The sequence below is a fragment of the Strix aluco genome, chromosome 1 (assembly GCF_031877795.1).
Source record: "Strix aluco isolate bStrAlu1 chromosome 1, bStrAlu1.hap1, whole genome shotgun sequence".
Taxonomy (NCBI): domain Eukaryota; kingdom Metazoa; phylum Chordata; class Aves; order Strigiformes; family Strigidae; genus Strix; species Strix aluco.
Window position 1 is genome coordinate 45,040,922 of NC_133931.1, and position 23,395 is coordinate 45,064,316.

The window sequence follows — 23,395 nt, forward strand, 5'->3', positions numbered from 1 at the left end:
TGCTTCATTATCCATGAAATGCATATTAAAGTTAACACCCCTCAATATGCTAACAAAGGCTAACATGATCATGCTAATGACATCATCCCATGAAACACCTTACCCCTCCCCGTACATGGGATATGTAGGTATGTGGGTCGGCCTAGGGGATGGACCCAAGGCAAGTGTGTATAACTCAAGCGGGGGGAAGAAAGGGTGGGGCCTGGAGAGTGCAGTGAAGCAAAGAAGACGGATGCAAGTGAAAAAGACGGATGCTTTCTGTGTGTCCTGGAACCCTCTCTGGTGGGATCAGCACAGAAACCCAGACTGGTGATCTGTATTTCCCCATTCCCTCAATCTCCCTCTTTTCCCTTTCCCATTAAGAAATGCAAGGCATATTGTATTGCTTGCCACTACTTGCTATATACTTAGCTAATTATCGTGTGTTCAATTAGTACATTGTGGGTAGTTAATAAATGTTTGGACTTGGAGACTTGTTGTCCGTTCCATTGGGGATTTACAAATCTGAGTCACTTGTCTCCCTCATCTGAGCGAGACGTGACAGACAGTTAAGACATAGTAGGCATTCAGGAAGTCCCTTATCAGCTGACTGAAGAAGTCCCAAAGTAGCAGCTGTCTGGAAAGACAAAGGGCGGTATAGCTATACTTTTGCTGTTGCCAGACACAGGACTAGATGGATCTTTGCTTTGGTTCAATATCAGCACTTAAAGTTCTCGTGGATCATCTTAATCCATCTGGAAATGAAAAGTTTTCCTTTGAATCCTACATATAAGTAGAGTAAGAAAGGCCTGAGATAGTCTTGATTTCTCATCTGGAAAGCAGTCCTATAATTCTACAAGCTTCCTTTTAAATTCTTGTACTGACTGCCAGTTGTACAAAGTATACAGAGAGCTTGCATGTTTTGGTGAACTCCCATACATGCAGATATTTGATAAATCCTTTTGGAGACAACAAAGGATAGCTAGTAAGACTCAGGAATGCTCCCCCCTAAAAACAAATCAGTTGAATACAAATCATTTCTAACAGAGGTCTTGAACTGATGCATGGAAAGAAAAGATTTGTATATTGAGGGTTATTATCAATTTATGGCATGTAAGAGCACTATGGAAGGACAAATGGCCATCTGAACTATGATTTCAAACCTGCATACCATCAAACTTCTTCCATTTCTTTTTTCACTCAGAAGGATTTGGTGATGCATTGAACACTACCAGCAGAGTAGTAATGGATGGATATCTCAAAGAAATACCAAAGATTTGTGCCTATTACATGGAAGTATAGTGGGAGCCCTAAGGACAAAAGCACAAAACATAGTCTTCCCACAACTGTGATGTTCCAATAATAGGCCTGCAATCACTTTTTCTTAAATTGAAAAAAAAAAAAGTTTCACTTAATAGATGAATGACTTTATTTAATCCTTCAATATTTAACACCTATTCCTAAATCTGGACATTACCTTAATGATAATATTGCTATTGTGCTTCTTTAAAGAAGATACTTGTGTTACAAACAACACAGTGTCATGACAGTGAACCTCCATAATTAAAATACAAGCAGCAACATGCATATTATTAAAGAGACAATGGTAACAACTGAAAGCCAGTGCCTGAAAAAGCTATTATGGTCCCATATGAAAGTGAGAAACATACATCTTTCTACTGAAGATTTACCAGAAAGACTGTGAACAACAATTGAAAAAAACATGAAAAAAGCTGACACAGAAGGAGATAAAAAAAGCATTTCTTCGGATAATGAAATGCAACTGGATAATTGTGGTTTATATCGTAATAGTGGTTGCTCATTGGAGTATAATTACTGCAGTATCAATCACACTAAGAGTAAAAAAGCTGGTATAGGTAATCATCAGTAAAACATCTACTCCCAAATTAGTGAAATATGTTCCTCTTGAGTACCTCTTTCATTTGCAATTTAAAACAATTTTACTATGCACCAAAGAAAAACAGTTTGCAATGGAAATCCATCTGAATACTTCATAGGTATTCAAATCCATTTTACTTCTTGTTAAGAAAACATACATAGATTCCTGAGTAAAGATATAGTATACCTAGCAACTACCAACCCAGTCTTCCTTTGAAGATAACAGGGACTTCCACCTGAAATATAACTTCTAGATTTCCCTACCTAATCTTTTTAAAATTATTAATTCTAAGTCATTTGTATTCAAAATACTTCAACTATACACCTTATATATCTTCTATAGCTGGAAATACTAGACTCTAGAAGCTATCAGAGGCCTCCAGAATACACATTTTATTATCTTTCTCTGACTTCTCAACGTTCAAGTAAAGTTTTGTTGAAATTCCATCCTGTTTTTCAAGAATGTTTTACTTAACTGTTGCTATATTCTTCCTCTATAGATAGTGATTAGGTCTTATGTTAAAAATTAAATAAAAGAAATTCTAAACTTTCAAAAATCTCACTGCTAAAAGAAAGATACAACAGTTTAATAGTTGGAAGATAATGCTTGGCACTAGAAATCTACAATTCATTTCCACAGACTATCATCGACTTATTGTGGGAACCTAAACTTCCAAACTTCACTACATGAGTTAGTTAAAATAGCATGCTTGAGTTATTATGCTTTGACTGAGAACACAGAAAAATAATATTTAAAGTTTAGAATATGATAGGAGTAGCAGGTCATAATGACTGATTTAGTAGATAACGAAATACAAAAGAAGCAGTTATATCCTCGACACATCAATAAATCATAATGGCAACACCCTGGAGGAACAAGATATCTGCACTTGTCAAAGGAATGAGGTTAAGGTTAAGGCAAAGAAAAGAGCCAGATTTTGAAGTAAGAGCACAGTGAAGAAAACCCTGGTTCACTCTCCTTCACAAAATCAAGGCAGTAATACTGCCTGTCTGTCTGTACAATCTGTCTGTACAAACACCATGAGAAATGCTTGAATATACAAACTGTTGAAGAGGAAAATAACATTATTAAACAAGTGTACTAGATATGATTAAAAAATGTCATTGATCTAGTAAGAATTTTTTTTGGAGGTGGAATAATATTTTCAAAGCTGATATACAGTTTACAAGGATAAATGTAGTGCACAAGACTGACATTTATTGAATGCATATTTGTGCTTGTTATGAAACTTGGATGATGACAAACAAGACCATATGCATATAGAAAAAAACAAGGCTGGGTGTTTTTGTCATTTGGAAAGTAGTTATGTTATAATTTTGATAATTCATAGCAGCTAATAAGAGAGTTAAAGTAATGTAGGAAAAACCAAACCTAAAAAAGAGTATGTAGTCTATGTATCTAATGTAAGGGTGACACATCACTTGAGGTGATGAGATTGGTATTTAACAAGGATGGGTTTCAATAGAAATAGTTATCTAAATGCAAATAATCAATCAGAGGGTTGATTATCTGGTTTAGATGGTTGATTAACAGGTCTGCAGCTCCTAAACCCTCTGTCCACCAGTTATTACTGCAGAATAAGCTACCGCATGTCATTCTTCTAGCAGAAACCAGATTTTTAAAGTTTTAAAAATTGAACTATACATCTTTCCTAATATAAAACATCAGATTTCATACTTTCTGATTTCTCAAGGAAATTAAATAATGTAGATAACTCCAATTTCAATTTTACTTTTCACTTATAATTTCATTACAAAATAACATTCAGACAATATAATATCTAGTATGTAGTATTTACTTTCAGAAATTTTCAGAGTATGCCAAAGCAATGGAGGAAAAACTTCAGTCTAATGGTAGCCATAGTTTGTCTTATCCTAGTATTTCTGAATGCAGTTGCAAGCACTGATATGTATATGCTCATTCTACAACAGTACAAAAGAATAGAAACATATGGCTGAAAAGCAACTCAACAGATCAAAGTTCTCTGCCCAACCCATTTGTACAGTCCTACCACAATGGCGCTCTCAATGTCTTATGAGTCAATCGATTAGCAAGTATAGCTCTACTTAGCACTGGAAGTTTTCCTTATATCAAAACAGCTTCTTTCTGGTTGCAGTTTAAGCCCATTACTTCTCATGTAATCCATCACAGAAACAAATAAGAAACTGTCTGCTCTTTGTGTAGCTTTTCTGAAGTTGAAACATTATTCTTTTCTTCAGTTCCATTTCACCTGTACTTCCTTGCAAGTTCATGCTATTGTCAAAGAAGCCAAAGCCCTCTTTGGTAACATTGCCTCTGCATATGAGCATTGTAGGACACAATTTTCCTGCACGACGAGGAGGAATGACCAGCACACTACAACAGCTCTGATCCCCTCAGCCTTCCTCCAAGAGTCTTGTAGTCACTTTTGGTCTGTTTAAAGTTACACTGAAATCAGTCATGCCTGTATGAATGAGCAGTCCCAGTTAATTGTCATTTGGCTAGATGGCTTTGGCAACATCCCTCAGATTTAAGCTCCTGGGAGACAGAAGGCTTCCCACAATGTTAGGTTCATTCACTAGACCAAACTTTTCATTACACAGAGGAGTGAGTCACTCATGACCAATACATTTCTTCCTCATGGGAAGGGTGATCATTAGTCTCACAGCTTTTCCAGCCTGCCAGGTTTTCATTTTAATTTTTTTCCACTCCATCATTAGGCTTGAAACTTCAGTTACCGTGGGCCACATTGTAATGCATCAATGCCTGAGAAGGCACCATTTCCCTATGAAGAAGACCTGTGAGTAGAAACCTCATTAGCCAGGTGTCCTCATTCACAGTAGGTGTTATTGTGGATCTTCTTGGCTTGTTGCCAATCATCTTATCCACACCCTCTGATTCCAGATTTCACACAGTTTGACAGCTTTCTCATGTAATTTCTCTACCTATTTCTTAAGAGAGTTCACTACCAGGTATGCTCCAATTGTGGCATCCTCCTCCTCCCTCAGACTTCTTTGGGAAAGGAACTGCAAACCATAACTCCTACAAATTCAGTTTAAGATTTGGATTGAAACATCTATAGTTTTGGTTTCCATCTAAAGTTTCCACATGCACCATTAGCAGGTGCTGGAAGAAAAATACCTCATAACAGAATGCATATTCTCATCATCAGTTTGATCTGTATAAGGTTTACTTGTTGAAGCTCATAACTTTCCTCATTTTCCTCCCCTCTAAAAGTCCTATTCACAGCTTTTGAGTTGCTTCTTTACGCTGTCACACAGCTCCTTGCCTTTTAGGTCTCTCTTGCCAACCTGGTCTTTTCACTCTGACTTGGCTGAAACAGAATGAGAGGCAGTGTGTTGAAGACTGCAGCTAAACCTATTTTGTTCCTATGTTCACAGTCTACCAGCAGGCTTCTGACCTTGTCCATGAAGAGCTCACGGTTTGCCAAGGTTTGCATTACTTCAGGACTCCTCAATTTGGTGGATATAACAACATTTGCAGTTCGCACTCTGGCATTTAATAAGACAAAGAGGGCAGTAAAATGAGAGAAGAAATGGGGAATGTTACACAATTATATATAATACATGAGACAATTAACCCTCTTGACAGAACCTAATGCCCTGTAGAAATGTAACTAGTGATTTTTAAAATACATTTAATACTTATATGATAGCATATCGGTCTAAATGAGTTCCTGCTGGCAAAGTTCAATAAATTGGCCAGTTGCCAGTGGCATAGATAAATACCTTTACCTGAGGCAATGAAACTAAAGTGGCTTTCTGCAGTCTTTACAGGTATTATATCTTCCGCCACCCCACCACTAACGCGTTTGTTTAGTTTGAGTGGATTAAAAATAAAATTAGAGGAACACCTAGTCTTTGTTGTATTGTGCCACATTTCACTTGTTCTGTCTAAAAGAATTACAAGCTTTTATTCTCTTGGAGCTCTCAGGAAGAACAGCAATATTTATGAGACAATTTGGCTGACAGCACCAGGTAACAAACTGCTTGTGCATAAGCTAAAAATATCACCTGGTATTACATTACTTAAATAATTTGGTTGACATAGTACAAAATATCTGTTGAGGCATTAGGTTCACATGATAATGAACACAATTGCTAAATCTGATACTAAAAAAAAAATTAAATACTTTTATATAAATATTTTTATATGTCACTGTGAGACAGGTATAAAAACTTTAGTTTTTCAGTACTTGTTTCTGCTGAAAGCTCACCATTCATCTGTATAACAAATAATTTTAAATTTAGCTTGAAACACTACAAAATTACTTTGTGGTACTTTTATATTTAAAGGTCATGTCCTTATATGTTGTAAAATACTTCTGGTCCCTCCCCCTTATACACAATGGGGCTAACTGTATTCTGCATTCACAGACTCACTCTCGCACCTTATTCAGTTATACTCTTAGTTGGTTTTCAGTGAGAAACTTTTGCAATAAAGTTTCTGCATTGCTGTAAATAGGAAAGTCTGGACCCTCCTTAACCTTCTTTCTCTTTAACAAGCTGATAAGCCATTAGCTTGAAAAGTCTTGAATTTAATTTTCTTCTAAAGAATGCAGTTCCTTCTACTTATCTACAATTTCACCTCATAACTAAAAATTCATTATAAAATACTAAGCAAAAGTCATCATAAATATGGGCTTTCTCAAGTATCTTCCAGTATTTCTGAAAAGGAATGCTCAAATACTGAGCAATATGGTCATATACAAGTTTAAAGAGCTGTGTCTATGTGGGACCATGGCTGAAACGCAGGCCAAAGGGTAGAATATGTCGAAGTACCAGAAAGGGTAGGGTACAGTTTTTTGCAGAAACCAGTTAATTTTCAAGCTCAGACTTTTTTTTTTTTTTTTTTCTTTCTTTAAAGAAGTGTGTTAAATACCGAACTACATTTGAGATCTATTTCAGTTTTGACAAGAATAATGTTTAAATGACGAAGTAGTAATAGATGGTATATTTTTCTTGCCTTGGATCTTACCTTGTAATCCTTAAACAGGAAGAGGTTTGAATAATTAAGAATCAACAGAATTTTCCCCATCTTCTCATGAATTACCAATTTCTTAGCATGACTAAGAGAAGCATTGAGGACACTACAAGTAAATTTAAAGGTTACTTTTGTTTTAATGTGCATTTCAGACTTGCCTATGAGAAAACTATGAACTTTTATTGACCTTCATTGCATTATGCTGGGCTAAATATCATCTTTGAAAATCATTTTTCAACAGAGAACAGAAAGAAAGGTAAAACAAATTTCAAGTCCATATAAAAATGACATATTTCTGTATAAGTGAGAGTTGCCAAATGGTATATAAAGTTCAAGAACCATCTTTAAGATCTTTCATTGGAAGTGCACCTGTGTTAATAGATTTCAGAACAGTGACTCCCTGTCTAATTGCATTTCAGCAGTAAAAGAGATTGGTAAATCAAAAGTATAGATTTTTGCTTTATCAATAGTTCTTGTAATCCAAAGGAAAACATGATGTCATAAATTAATAAATGCAAATAATAGCATTTCATATTTTCAAGATAACATGTGTCAATTTCTCTAAGTTTCAACAAGAAAAAATAATATCAAAGGAAGAATCATCATTATGACACAAATTATTGGAATAAATTAAAAAAAATTGTTATTTTTTCTACAACACATTCTTTCATTACTCTAGTGAAGTTTTAGTTATCAATACTGAACATTATCTTTCCTGAAAGAAAAAGGCATGGCACAAACATGCTCAGAAAATTGCTATAGCCCTATAGTTAAAAGAAAAAGCAGGAAACAAATTGTTCTGCAAAGGTATAACGAACCATGAAGACAGTAGCATGAGTAGAAGATTACAAAAGCTATAATTTCCAACAAGTGAAATGCGTATGTCAAGCTGCAACAAAACCAGATGATGTATAATGAGTAAAATTGTATGTGGCTACATTGTTAAATATTGTCACGATGTGAAAATTAGCTGTATAAACTTGACATTATTATAATAACACTTAAAATAGTAATATATATTGGAATGGGTGTTTGGAGAATTTAGAAGTGAACAAAGCAATAAAATATCCGAATAATATCATGCCTATTCATGAAGCATAGGCTGCTGTGAGAACATAAGCTCAAAGCCCAAGAAGAAAAAAAATTATTTTCGCTATGAGTACTAACTGTTCTCAGCAGTAATTAGGTGAGTATTAACACATACAACACAATTTGCAAAAGATTTAGTTTTGAGCTGGTCATGACTGAAAAAAATACTAATGAAATGAAGTCATAGCTATATAACAGCTGTTTTTACCCTGAAACTGTATTCATTGGGTGTTCTAAGCCACACAAATTTTATAATTTCTACTTTACTATTATTTATTTCATCTAGAAAATTTCTGTACTCAGTAAATGGATTTAGAACAGAAGTTCGATCTTTTGTAGCTTAGAGTAATGTAATTAGGGCACATTGGGAATTACAGGGAATGTGTATATTTAAAACTCTTCTCGTCAACATGTAACTAGTCCCCCTGTCTGGTCTCTAACATGTTCTGACATTATTCAAGATTGTGTCACACTTGCAAATGGTAATAATCATTTGTTTATAACTGACTTTTTGAGTAAATTCTGATCCAAAAGAGCATTCAATACTTTGAATTTCTTGTCATTACCTACCAATAATTTTCTTTTCAATATGCAGTGAACCAACTCTTCTTGGTCTCTCTGTTATCACCGGTGTATGTCAAAACTATTTCTTTTCACCCTTACTACTTCCCAGCTGAGCAATCTCATCTAGTCCTACCACCTTTCTGGTTCTACATATTCATGTGATATTTCCCGAGCCCTCTTAGTAGCAAATTCTACTCTGCTATTTCTTTCCTCTGTTTTAGGTTAATGAAGAGTTCATAATTTAGCCATGGCCCTTCTTGCACTTTCTTTTCTTTCCAGGGTACTAGTAGAGTATGCATCTTACAGAAAATATGGCTATCTATTGATTTTTGATTATACAAGTATTTGTGTATGAAAATGTAAAAAAAGTTCTTTAGTACTGGTAACACTGTATTGGTAGACTCCCCTGTGCTCTACAGGAAATACTACTGAAATAACAGTAGTAAACAGCAACAGAGACAAAAAATATAAAGAACTGCTAAGATGGTGATGACAGACTGATAAAATCAGAGTGGCAGTGTTGAAAATAATCCTATTAATAGTGTTAACTTTTTTTGTTAATTGTTGTTTTGTTCTAAAGCTTGGGATAGAAGACACCAACATGCATAATGTAAGATTTTTTTTTTTTTAAGCTGAAAGTTTAATGTTTCTCAGCTAAATGTTTCTCATCTATTCAAATCCAAAAAAGAAAAACATGCCTCAGAGTTATAGTTCTGATCAAACAAAAACAAGAAGGCCAGTGGAGCTACAGAGACCATTAATGCACCAAGTTGATTTTTTTATTACTTGCTGATGACTTGGTCAAGACACAAACTGCCTTCTAAGCCACTCCATTGTAAAGAATGAATGGTAGTATAACCAGGAGTGAAAAGTTTCTGTGAGTCTGTCTTTAGGGTTTAAAAAAATGTAAGCATAAAAAGCATGAGCTGTGATTTTTTGTGATTTGTGCTATCAACCTACAAAGGTAATGGGAAGTGAGGTTTGGATCAGAAGAATAAATAGAGGTCAGACAGCTATAATTGCTTTAAGCCAGGTTTGGCCTGCAACCTATCCAGCTATGTAAATGGCAACTAAATTTACTGGTAGAACCATCTGCAAGCCTCAGAGGGTTCTAGTCGCTATCCAAACCTAGTGACTATTAGTTTTTTACTCAAATTGCATAGTTTATTTTCCTGACTTCTGCTCATTACATTTTGAGATGAAAATGCTATTTATGGTTACTGCTTGGTAAATGAATGTGCTAATCTCCATACCACTGCAGCAAGAGTAGCTAGCTTAATTAAGGTGCAAGCATACTTTGCTAAATAGTAATGAGTTAAGCAAATAACTTTAAAAATAATCTGTTTAAAACAGCTTGTCAACAGCCTTTTAGAATTTTTTTTGCTATGGTATTTTAAAATTTATACATTATGTTTATACAGCAATATTAAGATCCATTTATGTTAATCTGGTGCAAAAGGAAATAATTCTGATGTTAAACATGCATACAGACTATCATTTATCAATTATTTAAAGAGGAACTGAAAAAGAATGTTTAGCTCCACAAGTCCATAAGGATTGTGTCAGCCTAAGGGCATAGTTCTTCTTGTGAAACACCCTATTAATGATGTAAAAAAAAAAAAACCCTTTAAAATTAATATTGCTACTGTTACAAAATGAGGCAAACATTTAAATAGAATGCACACACTATTAAAATATAAGTTTATGGGTAACCTGTTTTATTCTGCCTGGCAAAGAACAAAACAAGTGGTAAAAATAATATATTCACTCTTTCTAACAAGAACATCATAAAAATATGTAGAGTTGAATGACACTGCTCACTGCTGAAACTCCAAACATCTATGTAGGCATTGTTCACTTATATAATATATAATAATTATAAAGCTAATGTCCTTCAAGATTTGCTTCTTATCTGTATTTGCATTTCTATGGCTCCTCTTACAATAATAAACTTCAAGAGTTTCTTTGAAGACATCTGGAATATCTCAGGAAAACTGATGAGGAGAAAAATCTTTGTGACACCTCAGAATAGTCATGGAAGTGATTAACATTAGTATAACAGAAAGGGAATCTGAAACAGTAAAACAGGTGTCTGAACATCAGTTCTTTTTGTCTCTTTGGCAGTACCTTTCTTCATGAATGGTCTTAACAGAAATGATATTCACAATTCAGTGGACATTTTCCAATAAAATCCTAAATTTTCCATAAAACTAAGTACTACATAGGAGAAAAGGAGTATTTTATTATTTCTGAATAGAATAGTAAAGCAATACAACAAACACTAGTAAGAGTTCTTCTAAATCTACACAGCAGCTATATGTTGGTATTGCAGTGAAGAAATATTTCACAAATACCTATCCAGAAATGTCCAGTAAAACTTGTATTTTCCCTATGCAATAATAAGGCTATTATTTTCTCCAGGTACATTGGCTTAAGGAAACCAGCAGCCACAGTGAATGAGAAGGCAAACAGGAAAAGGAAAATAAGAAATATTTTAATTTACACCCTTTATTCAGCAATGACCAAGTCCATTGCTCATAAAGACAAAAAACTATTCTGCATTGTCCTCGCTTCCCCAAAGCAATGTGAGCTAGTTTTGCAGTAATAATTATGCCACAAATTAAGAAGCCTCAGCATTCCAAAATGGTGGGGAACACCTCTTGTGATGTGAGAGCATTTCAAGAAGCGTGGATTTTAATTTAACCTCAAAACCTGAAAGACGTTCTTGTTAGTTTTTAAAACTTCTGTGGATTGCAAAGGAAGATCTAAGAAGACAGAAAAAGGGAAAAGGGTAAAGAAGGCTTATCTGACTACAATATACACAAATATAGAAAATCCCCAGTTGCTCAGTTGAAGATATCTATGAGGCCTGTTTTTGTGGATCTTTCATGGCAAAGTTGGCTGCAAAACTTTGTGCTGAATTTTCTCTTCCTGTGTGTATACCCACTCTATGTTCCCAGCAAACTAAAAAGTTGTGTTAAAACAACTGTTTGGCAGATTACACTGTTTATGAGATTAGTGAACTGAGTTGGGTTTAAAAAGCCTGCAAAAATAAAAGCTGTGCTGTAGTACAGGGAGTGAAGTGTCTGTGTCCAGTTTGGTCATGGCAGGTAATACCAGACTACCCACCCATGATATGGGAGATACAGTACGTAGGTTGCAGGAGATAAGCACATATCTGCTGCACTTAAGCAATATGCCTACTGGATGAATCCTACTGGATAGCCTGGATGAGAGCCCTGCCTCCTGCTAAATGGCATTGACATGAATTTTACATGTAGCTCAGTGGATGGCAAAGAGAACAGTCTCTGGAAGGGGGAACAGCCTCAGCCCTGCTCTGTCTCTGGACATCCTTTGGCCATGGGCGAGACGGATGGTGCCAGGCCTGCAAGCTGAGCAGCACGAAGAGCTCCTGTCTCTCACGTCAGGGTGACTCTTCCTACCTGTAGGCTATTATGCTAAAGTACCCTCTTGCCATTTCCTATTAGAAGTGGGAGAGGTAGGTACTTAATTCAAGGAGATTTAATTAGCCTCTGGAGATGACTGTATTAGTTAATGGGATAGAAGTGCCTAAGTTAGGAGGACTGGTTCACATTCTTCATATCTTAAAGACATTTTCTTCTATCCATTGACTATGTAGGGAGTTTGGGTGGAGAAGATCTTGCCTTCTCAGGGGAAAACACCTAACATTTCTGTGAGATCACTTAATTTAGCTAAACTAGATTAAATTCCTACCTTTTTACAAAAAAATAGTTATGAAAAGACAAGTCTAGTTCTTTGCAATCAGATACCAGAAAAGAAGAACTGCTAAAGCTCCTTTGACAATGTTAAATCAGCTGAATTATGTGAGAAGCTGCAGCATGTTGACACACCATAGGAAGTTTTTCATCCTTTTTATTACCTTACAAAATCACCTTAGGAAATAAACACAATGAAAACAATATTTTCTGCTAGGCAGGTAACAGATTCTTCCCAGGAGAAAACTGCTGTAAGTTTGCATGATCATTCACAGACAGATTTATAAACATTTTTAGAATCTGGACATATATTATTTTACTGTGCTTTTTTTTATTAAGACACCTTGTCTGTACACAGGAAACCTATGAAACATGTAAATAAATTATCTCTACATAGATTAGCTGCACATATTCAAATCTACCTCTGAACAATTAGATCTAAACAAAAAAAATAAAGTTTGTCTTATGACATTCAGAAAGTAGCCTCACGAATCAAACTGGAATTTATCATGTTAAAGAGCTAAAGAGCTGAACTGTGTATCTCCATTGACCTTACACCATCTTTTTGCTAATGTAGCTAAAAGCAAGTGTAAGGATTAATGGGCATCAAGTTCTTCCTTGGTTGCATTTTATGTTGTATTTTATGATACTGAACCATTAAGTCGTCAGATGTGAGATGAACAGGCATTATTTAACTATCTGGTTGCCTCCTTTCCAAAAATGTTTTATGCTTTTCTCAGTCTTTATATCTAAAAAATAGTGACTACCTGTCTTATCACAGGAGATCTCATATCAAAATAGAATTTAGGAATCCAGTATGTACACTTTAGTCATAAAGTGCTCTCTTGACAGACTACCCAGGCATAACTGATAATTGGCTCATAAAAAAACAAAATTAGGGAATAAAGAATTGATTACCTACATCAAATATAAAAATGTATAGTCATTTTAATATCTATCAAATATATGTGATTAATATATTCTGAGACATTATTCCATAAAGATTGCAGGTTTGATTTCAGAAAGAAATGAAGCAATAAAAGGTTGTTATATAAATTTTTTGTAGATTTAATATATTTTTCCTTCTTAACATTTATCACCTATTAAATATTATTCTCTGTGTACATATTTGTACGTATACATACATAGATCACACACACATGAAAGCAGTTTACTTTTTTCCCCTTAGTCTTAAAGATAGCGTTTAATTCTATGATCTCATAGTGTTCTTTCCCCAAGTGAAACAACCCTGATGAAATTCAGGATTCTCTGAAGAACACTGCATCCTTTGGACTTCTGTTTCACGTATTAGCAAAGTTCAGAGTTATTTGTATCGAAGAATCAGGACAAATGCAGAAAAGCAAAAAGCCCCTCATGTTTAAGGTAGCTACAATCCCCAACAAATCTATTTTTATCCACTCTTTGCCAGCAAGTTCCTAAATCAATTCAAGAAAACAATGTAAATTAAATATTTTCATTCATGACCAATAACTTTTACAGGATTCCTAACCTGAAACACTATCAGAAAGGGTGGAAAATCAGGTAATGCAAAGAAGTCAATGGAAGCTGTGCTTTCTGTTACTTTCTAAGTTAGGGTTATTTAAGACTAAAGTTGTCTCAAGTGATTCCATGCATGCAGTAAAGAAAATTTTCCTTCATTTCACTGTAGTACAGTTTCCAATTAGGAAAATACCTTTTTTTCCACTTTAATATTGTTCAAAAAAACTTTAAAACAATTTAAAAAAAACCCAAAAAAAGCAGAAACTACTCATATGGCCATTATAACAGCTCAAAAATATAAAAATCCCCAAAGGAAATTAATAATCCTTCAGTGCAGTAAGTCACAGAGTACCATGCATTGGGAAATGAGAATGAAACAAGGTGCTTCATTCTCAGTTTTTGAAGCTTGACTTCATGACCTCAGTGATAGTCTTTGAAATAAGTTTTGTATGTAATTACCTCATTTTCTGAAATAAACAAACTGGTGAAAAAAACCCCAAAACATTGCTGCAATCATGTTGATGCCCACACAGATGATCAGTACGGCTATCATTTCAGACTTTTCAGACTTTCTCTGCAGATGCCTGACACTTAACTATGTGAGGTATTTTTAGGAGATAAGAAACTTGTCACAGTTTCATAACACATTTTGTTAGCAGAGAAATGGTATTTGGGGCTCACTTCCTCTGCAGCATATTCTGCCTAGTGGTCATCTGTTGTTTTGCCTGCTTCCCTGTCAGCTGGGTTTATCTGCCCCAACCTCCTGAAACTGTCCCTTAATGACTGAAATTCCTGTCCTCTCCCCCCAGACCTCTGCCTCTACATGCGATTCCATTCTCTTCCTCAGGCAAATATAAACTGCATACTATCAGAATGCGCTGGATGTCTACAGCACTTTATGAAGCAAGACAACCAAATGGAGAAAGTGCTTTCAACACATTAGCCTACTAATAATGTATTCCCTGAAGTGTTTTATGGCTTTTTGAGTGCATTTCAATTTTGGTTTGGTTTTTTTTTTTTTTTAATTGGTTGTGGAAGAAAGGCAAAACTTTTGATGTACCCACCTTTTAGAAATATATTTTGAAAGTGAGTAATAGGAAAGGGATGTGAAAACTAACTAACCTTGTTTTAAAATACAAATAATGATATTCATGTTTGGTTTTCTTTAAGACAGCAAAGAGGAAGGACACAAAAAGAATGGTTATTATTGCCTAGTGTCCCAGTTCCTAGTTGCTGTTTTATGATTCAACAGCCACTTTTAACAGACTCTCACTTAAAATAAACCAATTGTGGAATATTGAACAGTTTACTGCACAACAAAAGCTAGGTTAAAGTAGCTGGAAGTCTCCAACTGTTACTGAAAGGGCAGCTTGGCATTTTGGCAGGAAAGGGCAACTTATAATGAGTAGTTTCTTTTTCCATGTGCTACCTCTCTGCAAAAACCCAAGTGGCTTACCTGCGTAGCCAGTCAGACTGCTCCTACTTCCTTTATTCTTGTCATCGTTTCTTTGCCCCATTAAATCGATGAAGAGATTTTTTTTTCTATTTTTATTTTCTTAATTACTGGTTCCTTGCTACTTTTCACCAGGGTGGGTTGTTGAGAGCATGTATGACATCCCTCCAAAGCGTCTCATAACTAAACAGATTATAGTCTTTATTATATTGTGTCAACTTAAGCCTTCAATAATAATGGAATGAAGGAAGAGAAAGAGTCTCAGAGCTTCATATAAATCCTACATAGATTAAAGAACGTATTGAATATTCTGATGTTTTGCTTTTATTTAAATACTAGTGCAAGGCTACAATTTAATTTGACTTCAGCAAATTGACAGCATCAAATAGAAAACTGAAAAAATATTCTCTCTGCAATAATGTCACTTTCTTTTTTAAGGGTTGTATTTAACAGGTAAACAGTGGTTCTTCTGTTTGAAGGGTATTTAAAAAGAAGGGCTTTTGATTTTATTGCTTCTAAGGACACTGTTTCTCTTAAATTTTATTTTAGAGCTGTACAGTGGTCATTTACAGGAATACAAATAGTAATATCTTTATTAGATATTATCGACCGCTGCAAGACTTGTGATACTATGTACAGCAAAACTGGAAATATATTAAAAATAGCATTAATAGATTTAACATTTGGTAGAAAGTTGGTACAGAAAGGCAATTTTATTTCATTTGAAAAGCTATCACGACTAATTGAAGTTTACAACGTATATTCCAAATAAAGACTGCAAGACTGCATGTCTTAATGGTGAATGCTGTCACCATAATCAGAATGTGTCATCACAAATTCTCCAACTATGAAGACAGAAATTTCTTGCTACAAATTTCCCAGAGAAAGTGACTCTTCTGGAAGAAATACCCTGGAAGAAATATTTCTCAAAGAAGTATTATTTTCTTGCACTGTTTTCCGGACCTGCCACTTGCTAGACATTGTCCTTTAAACTCAGGTACATTATAAAAGTGTAGATGAAACACATTGGAGAAACAGCAATACAGTATGGCAAGACTTATCATTTCTTTGCAGATAAATCATTACACCCAGGAGGATATATCTCACAATTCTTCAGTCAACAAGATACAGGCAACAAGTAAATAAAATAAGACATGCAGCAAATTGCCCAAAATGTAAGTAAATATGACACAAGGCCATATGTAACACTTGATAACAGTGACATAGAAACAGATATGTTTTTAAATGTTGAACTGGTAACATCCCACATTGAAAAAGGGAAGACAAATAGAATAGATTTAATTTATGTAATTTTGATGCTGCACTGACTACATTTATTCACTTAGATCTATGTGCCTTAAGAGAACCATGTAAGGAAAAGAAAAATGGCAGCAGTATGTTACAAGCATATTCCTTTCTGAGTTTTAAATGTTCCCACAGAGACCTGAATATCAGTATTGGACTACCTCTACAGGCTTCCCTTTAAAAAGTTGAGAATGGGATGCAGAACAAAAAATTGAAGTTTCAGAACTCTGTAAACACCTGAATGCCTAATACTGCTTAAAAACCAGTTGAACGTACATTTATTTGATAACACCCAATTTATCTGAGTAGTTCTGTCTTGGGAAAAGTAAATCATATATGTAAAAAATACTCTACTAGCAATATTTTGAAGAATTCCTACAGTCCTCTGTTGTTTTGGTCTTCATTTTACAAGGAGATTTGCTGTTAAATTACAGACAGTACGTATCTTTTGCAGTACCAGAATATACCACTCTATGAGATTTAATACTAATGCTGACCTTTTTGGATTTGCTCCAAACATGTATAGCTTAGTAACCAACAAAAAGTTAAATATTGTTGTAATACACAATTCACAGGGCATCTAAGAGCATAAAATCCCTGAAAACTCCAAAATGACTAACCATCAGAGCATCCTGATGTTCTGCCACAGTATTTCAACTAAAAAATTAAAAAGTGAAATCTGTTCAATTCATATGTGACATTGATTTATTCACATAATATAACATTCCACAGTATGTTCTTACTGGTGGTAGCATCCACCAGAAAAAAGAGACATGTGCTACTAATTTATTTCAATAACTTACCAAACACTGAATGTAGTTCTGTGATATTTTATTCTTCCCACAAACGGGACAGATCATATTATTCTAATTTTTTTTCTCTTGTTTTGTATTTTTTTTCTCTCCCTCTGCCCAGTGACTTACAGAATCCCTATACAATTATCCAAACTTCAGCACTGTAAAGATAAAGTATTATTGTTCTTTTTTCTCCAGTGAAAGTGAGGACAAATATATTTGTCCTCTTAGTAGCAGTTTCTTTCATTAGGCATTACATTTTAAACATATGTTTAAAGCCATGATTTCAGTTGAACTTTTGAACTTTTTTCAAAATAAAGGCTTAAGTTCAGGAAAACACACACATTGTGCCAAACTTATACTCTGTATACCTCTTACTCCTACTGCTTTCAGTCTATTGCCATGCTTCCACCATCAACAGATGTGTGCCTCATTAATTTCACAGATATATGTTTTTTTTACCCAGAAGATGTACCATGATGGAATAAAATGAAGTCACCATGAACTAAATCCTAAATCTTGCAAGATCTTATGGGTATTCTTAAGATAAATTTAAAACGGACTTTTTGTCACCTCCTGCTTGGCAACCTTACCTCAGCTGCCTGTCATTCCTGTCTGATGAATTTCATGTTGTTTCTTTTCTGTCAAGTGTTAGCTTCAAGGTAAGAAGCATAAATGTGCAATTGCTGCAGCGACTCCCAAGTAAATGATGGAAGAAGAAAGGGAAAAGAAGTATCACTGCACTCACTATACAAAAATCTGCCACAGAGAAAGCAATGGGAAAGAGTGACAAATATTGAGTAGGGAGGATAAATTCCCAAAGACTCTATTAAGCTATATCTTAGAAGATGCTAACTGCAATGTATTTTTTTATTATTCCTTTGTTATAAAGACCTAAAACTTCTGTCCTTGTTTTTTCTTTTTTTTTTTTTCTTTTTTTTTTTTTCTTTTTTTTTTTTTTCCTTTTGGCAGCACTTGAATATTGTGGCACCCAGATAATTTTCAATTGAATCAAGTTTGAAAAAGACCTTCAGCAAAATCTCAGCCTGCTAAAATAATTAAAAATTTTGCCTTCGTGTCTCTTGAAAATTGCACCACATAAATTAGGGATGTATTGGCAACAGGTGGATTTTTCAGAGCACAAGATTTTGGAGTGTTTTCTTGGACTCTTCTAGAACATAGTTTCTTTAAAATTTATGTGTCCTATTGGATACTGTCATCATAAAATTCTTTTAAAAAAAGATGGTAAAGAACAAAAATCATTATCGATTACCACAGAAATTAATACAGTTTAAGAGTTCATGGAAAGGCCAATAATTCATAGCTGAATTGGAACAGCAGAACTGAAAATTCCTAGCTGGAGCATGGGTAGAAAAAGGTAGAAGCAGCAGTTTCTAATCATCTTTGGCCTGCCATCCAAACTGGAAACAAAAAGAGGTAAAACTTTTTTCTACCTCATCAATTCATAGAGGAATTAGAGTTCCCAGGTCTAGGTTCAATTTAATGTATTCAGATTTCAGCACATGAATTTTAGTTTCAGGATTGATTAGACTAAACTTTGGGTTTAATATAATCCCTTTGGTTTTTGAGGCTATTGCTAAAACTGATGAATTTTTAACAAAGATGCAGCTGAAGTAACTTCAGTTGGAGAGGAATCCATCTGCAGAAATGAATGGTCATCATGGATCCATCATATCATCAGTTATAATGCAATATTAAGTCACTTCCAACAGTGCATTTCTATAGTATGCATTTTGGTTGCATACTAATATATGAGCCAATTCATGTTTTGCAATTTTAAAGGGATGCATTTTATCTCATATGTAATCCTTCCATGGTTTCTGGGGAGCTAAAGAAATCAGTATCACTCTCAGTATTCTACAACCAGTGGAGGACACTAGTTCTAATTTACTGAATGCGAAGAAAAAGAGTGCATACCTGAAGTCTGTCTTTTGATGAAAATTTGAAATAAAGTCAACTAGATCAGTCAGCATATTGATATTTTTATTTAATCTTTTCTTTAATAGTCAGAATATAATTTTCTATTTCTCTGCATTAAAACTGTAACTATCTTGTTGCATAATAATACAAGTCTTATCTCACACTGTACAATGATTGATAGTCTAACCACTGCAGGCAAAATGTGTTTGCCTGCAGACATGGTCTTCCATCGTCCATTATGTTTATTCTGTTAGCAACACTTCCTTTCAAAGATGATGATGTCAAGACATTTTCGTTTTGCTTCCATTCCTGCCTTTTTTAAATCTTCTTGTTCTCTGGTAGATACTAGATATACCGATGATTCTGCAATTGAGTCACATCACCTTTGTGTCAGATGAGGACATATTAGATCACGACAGAAAAGATTTTGACATTATCATTAAAAAAATTGATTGAACTATAGACTCAAATATGAGATTTTGGAGCCACGGACTCACGTTTCACAACTGTAAGATACATGTGGTAACATAGGGAGAGAAAGCCATGTTATTCCCAGACATGTTTCTGGGGTTTGAACCATCAGATGATTTTTTTTAGCCAGCTTGTGTGTAAAAAAGTAAAATAATTCAGATTTTCTGGTTGAGACTAGTATGCTTTTTGTCAAAATAGCCAGGCATTTCTTTGGCAGATTTATTAAGAGAAACTCTCTCTGGCTCCTCAAAGACACCAGTGACAGGATATACATATCTCCTTAGGTATCAAAGTCTGAACTCACCACCCTAAGGCCCCTTACCAGTCAAAGGAAAGAAAGACATGTCCTGAGGGAATAAATCTCATCCAAAAAGAGATGTCAAAAGTAAATCATAAGGATCACTCTTCAAGCATTCTGCTTTAAGATCTCGAAAGTTAGGCAAAATAAATCACACCCATATCTACAGAGTCCAAACTGACACACTGGTAAAGGAAATGCTTTCAGAAACAATTCAGTTTTTATAGTCTGTCTTGTTTTCATCTGCTTCCTTCATTTTCAAAAGGTAGATGTGAGAAAGAGTATGTAAGTTAACATTTCTATCAACTACATAGTACTTAAATGGAACAAATTATTTTCCATAACCCCTAGATAGAAAAAGGAAGTTAACTGAAAACTAAAAATCAATCAATTTGTCCAAAAGTTCAAATAAAGTCCTATACTCGGTTTCTTTGGTACTGGATGCCACAGTAAGGGAGAATGTGAGTAAATGCTTCTCAGGGGAAAAATGCTAACATCAACAGTATGTGTATGTCAATAACAATCTTGTAAAGAAAGAAAATGGAGGGACCTCTAATCACATCTAATCATTGTTCCAAGCAACAGTTTGGGTTTTTTCCCCTCTGTGTTTCTAATGCTTCTTACATTCACTTATCACATATGCTGTCAAATAACTAATGCTTTCTGGCAACTGACAATTTAAAAGTATATTCCAGAAAAGACAGTCTCATTGGTTTCCATAAACTCATAGGGGGTATGAACAATTAGGACAGTTCTAAAAACAGATTAATGGATAATTGTCATAAGGCCTCTCACAGTTACTTTACATGATGTCTTTGAGACAAAGTAAATACAAAGACTGGCGTAACAGTTGTATAATTTACTATTTCCACTTTATAAAACATCAGAAACATTGTTTCTGTATTTTATGGAAACTAGTGTAGAATTATAAACTGTACTTATTTTTAAACTGAAAATATTTCATGTAACAACACTGCGTTACTAAAATTTGTTACGCTAAGCAACCATAATTATAGTCTCATCAGAACTACATAAAGCATTATCAGATAAAATTTAGGTGCATCTATCTATTGTTATAAGTAAACACACTACTTTAGGTAGCAAGAATTACTAATAGTCTGAACTAAAGATGGCAAGAGAGAAAAACAGCACCCTCATTTTTCAGGATGCCTAGTGAGACAAGAGATGTTCTATATAGCAACAGCATTGTAAGGATGAATAAATAGCCATAAAGTTGGCTTGTACTGAGTGGAAGCTTGCAGATGGTGGATGAATTCATGTCTGTCAAGTTTTTATAATACAATGACTTTTACATATTGCTGCCAGATGGAACATAGTTTTGCATCTTGAATATAAATCTCCGAGAAATACAACTTCCTTCAGTGTGTTCCCTGTATTTGAAACAAAAGTAAATTCAGAGGCAGGTTTGGGAGGCTAAAGCAGATTTAAGGAAATCTGAGAGAATATAAATTAAATCCTCAAGGGCTTCCTTGTTATAACTCAATTCAAAATAATGGAGTTACCCATGTGTTCAGTATTTTTTGAGGAAAAACAGGAAAGGTATCATATAGACTTCTACAGGCAAAACTATGTGTCATGTATAAAATGCAAAATATATCCTAGGCAGGTCCAGAAGACCTCTCAATTAAACTTACTAGTAGTTTGGCAAAACTTTGCATAACATTTATTCTTGCTTCAATAAAAAGAGCTATTTATTCCACAAGATCAGATCATAAAAGTACAGTGCATGAAGCATAAATGCATTTAATCTTTGCTGATAATGAACATCTGTATCTATACCACAGAAGCATTGTCATTCTCCTTGTGTTAAATGATACCTAAACAGACCTAATATCTAATTCATATCTGATTATACCAGTCTTTATATAGATGTGCTTTCTTAAACTATCAAGGAAGTACATAATTATTTTCTTTTATATGTGCTTACCCATCACACCTGGCTTTCTCCTGTGTGTCTGGTCTTCATTTCTAACCCTAGCTGGTATTGTTAAGAAGTGAGTAACTCTGATAGCAATGAAATGAACTATATGACTGTAGGGGAGAATATTTTCTTATTCAATGATTTCTTACAAAGTCTGATTTGATGACAAACTTGAGTTGACTTCTCTCAGACAGCCTCAAGCATTGTTTATATGCAGATAATTCTGTGTGTGAACCTATTAGGCTTTTATGACAGTTATAATCAAATATGATTGGGAAATCTTCTGGCTTACTTGGATCCATACTTACATTGTGCTTTGTGAGGTTGGAAATGTTACTTGCTATTGCTTGTAGCCAGTCAATACAGTCTTCGGCAGAGAGACACTGAATTATTCCACTGCAAACCCCATCCACAGCAATTACTTGGAACGCATTTTGCCTATAGACATGTCATAACAGATCAGGTCAGAAGAAAATTTCATCTGTTCTAGCATATCATCTTAACAATACTTGTAGAAATGCCTTTCTTTCAACTACAATGAAGGTCAGCTACTGAACACTGATAAATTCCTGGCTTTCCTGTTTTTATAAATACCTGACATATTAAAACAATCATGATAAAAGGTCAACTCAGACTCTATTAAGTTTCCCTAAAGCTACAGAAAAATTCCACTGACTAGCTCCACAGAACCTTGACCAACACTGCCTGACTTCAGCAGCCAAACAAGTGAAATAGCTGATGCATACTAAAGAGTTAAGACTTTAATACTTCAGATTACTGAGAAGTAAAGTGTGCATTGGACACTGTAGGCAATCATTTGCAAAATTCAGTGGAATCTCAGTACCTTTTTCTCAACAACTTTTGTTTAATTTTTCTAATACATTCTTTAAACACAGTAAGGCTCCTGTCTGGATACCTCTTGTTCACTGCTCTTGGTTATAAAATTTTGATCCGCTTCTAAACTACTGATAGAAAAGCTGGAGAATTCAAAATTGATCATTCCAATTGCATTTCTAAATATAGGATCATTAGCAAAATACACTGGAATGCCAAGAGACATCCAATGACAAAAGCAGTGGCCACCTGGGTGCCTCTACCCCAGCACCAATCTGGGCACCTACAAAATAAAATCTGTCACTTTCTGCAGCTGAGTGCTTGGCAAATACAGAACAAGAGAAAACTTTTAGATGCTAAAGCAGTAGCAGACCTCATTTCTTCAGTAAATAGCCTTCTTGGCTAACAGCCTTTGGAAGGCTCACAGGTGTCTCGCTTCAGAACCAGAAAAACCTCAATATTAATCCATACCCTAGAGTAAGAGATTACTAAACATACAGAGACTACCAAATTCCACTGAAGGCATTCTGCTATAAACTCATCGTTAGTGATCAATTCATGGTTTAAAATTAAGTAGATCATTC

The 23,395-nt window shown here is 34.7% G+C and overlaps 1 protein-coding gene across 5 annotated transcripts in view; it reads right to left on the reverse strand.

Moving 5' to 3' along the window:
* Window positions 1–23,395, reverse strand: part of SNTG1 (syntrophin gamma 1) — a 370,446-nt gene that overhangs the window by 85,832 nt on the left and 261,219 nt on the right. For all 5 annotated transcript variants that reach the window (XM_074819579.1, XM_074819587.1, XM_074819554.1 and 2 more), the window contains one exon: window positions 22,286–22,415. In XM_074819579.1, the coding sequence (XP_074675680.1) occupies window positions 22,286–22,415 (130 nt within the window). The remainder of the gene's footprint in view (window positions 1–22,285; window positions 22,416–23,395) is intronic.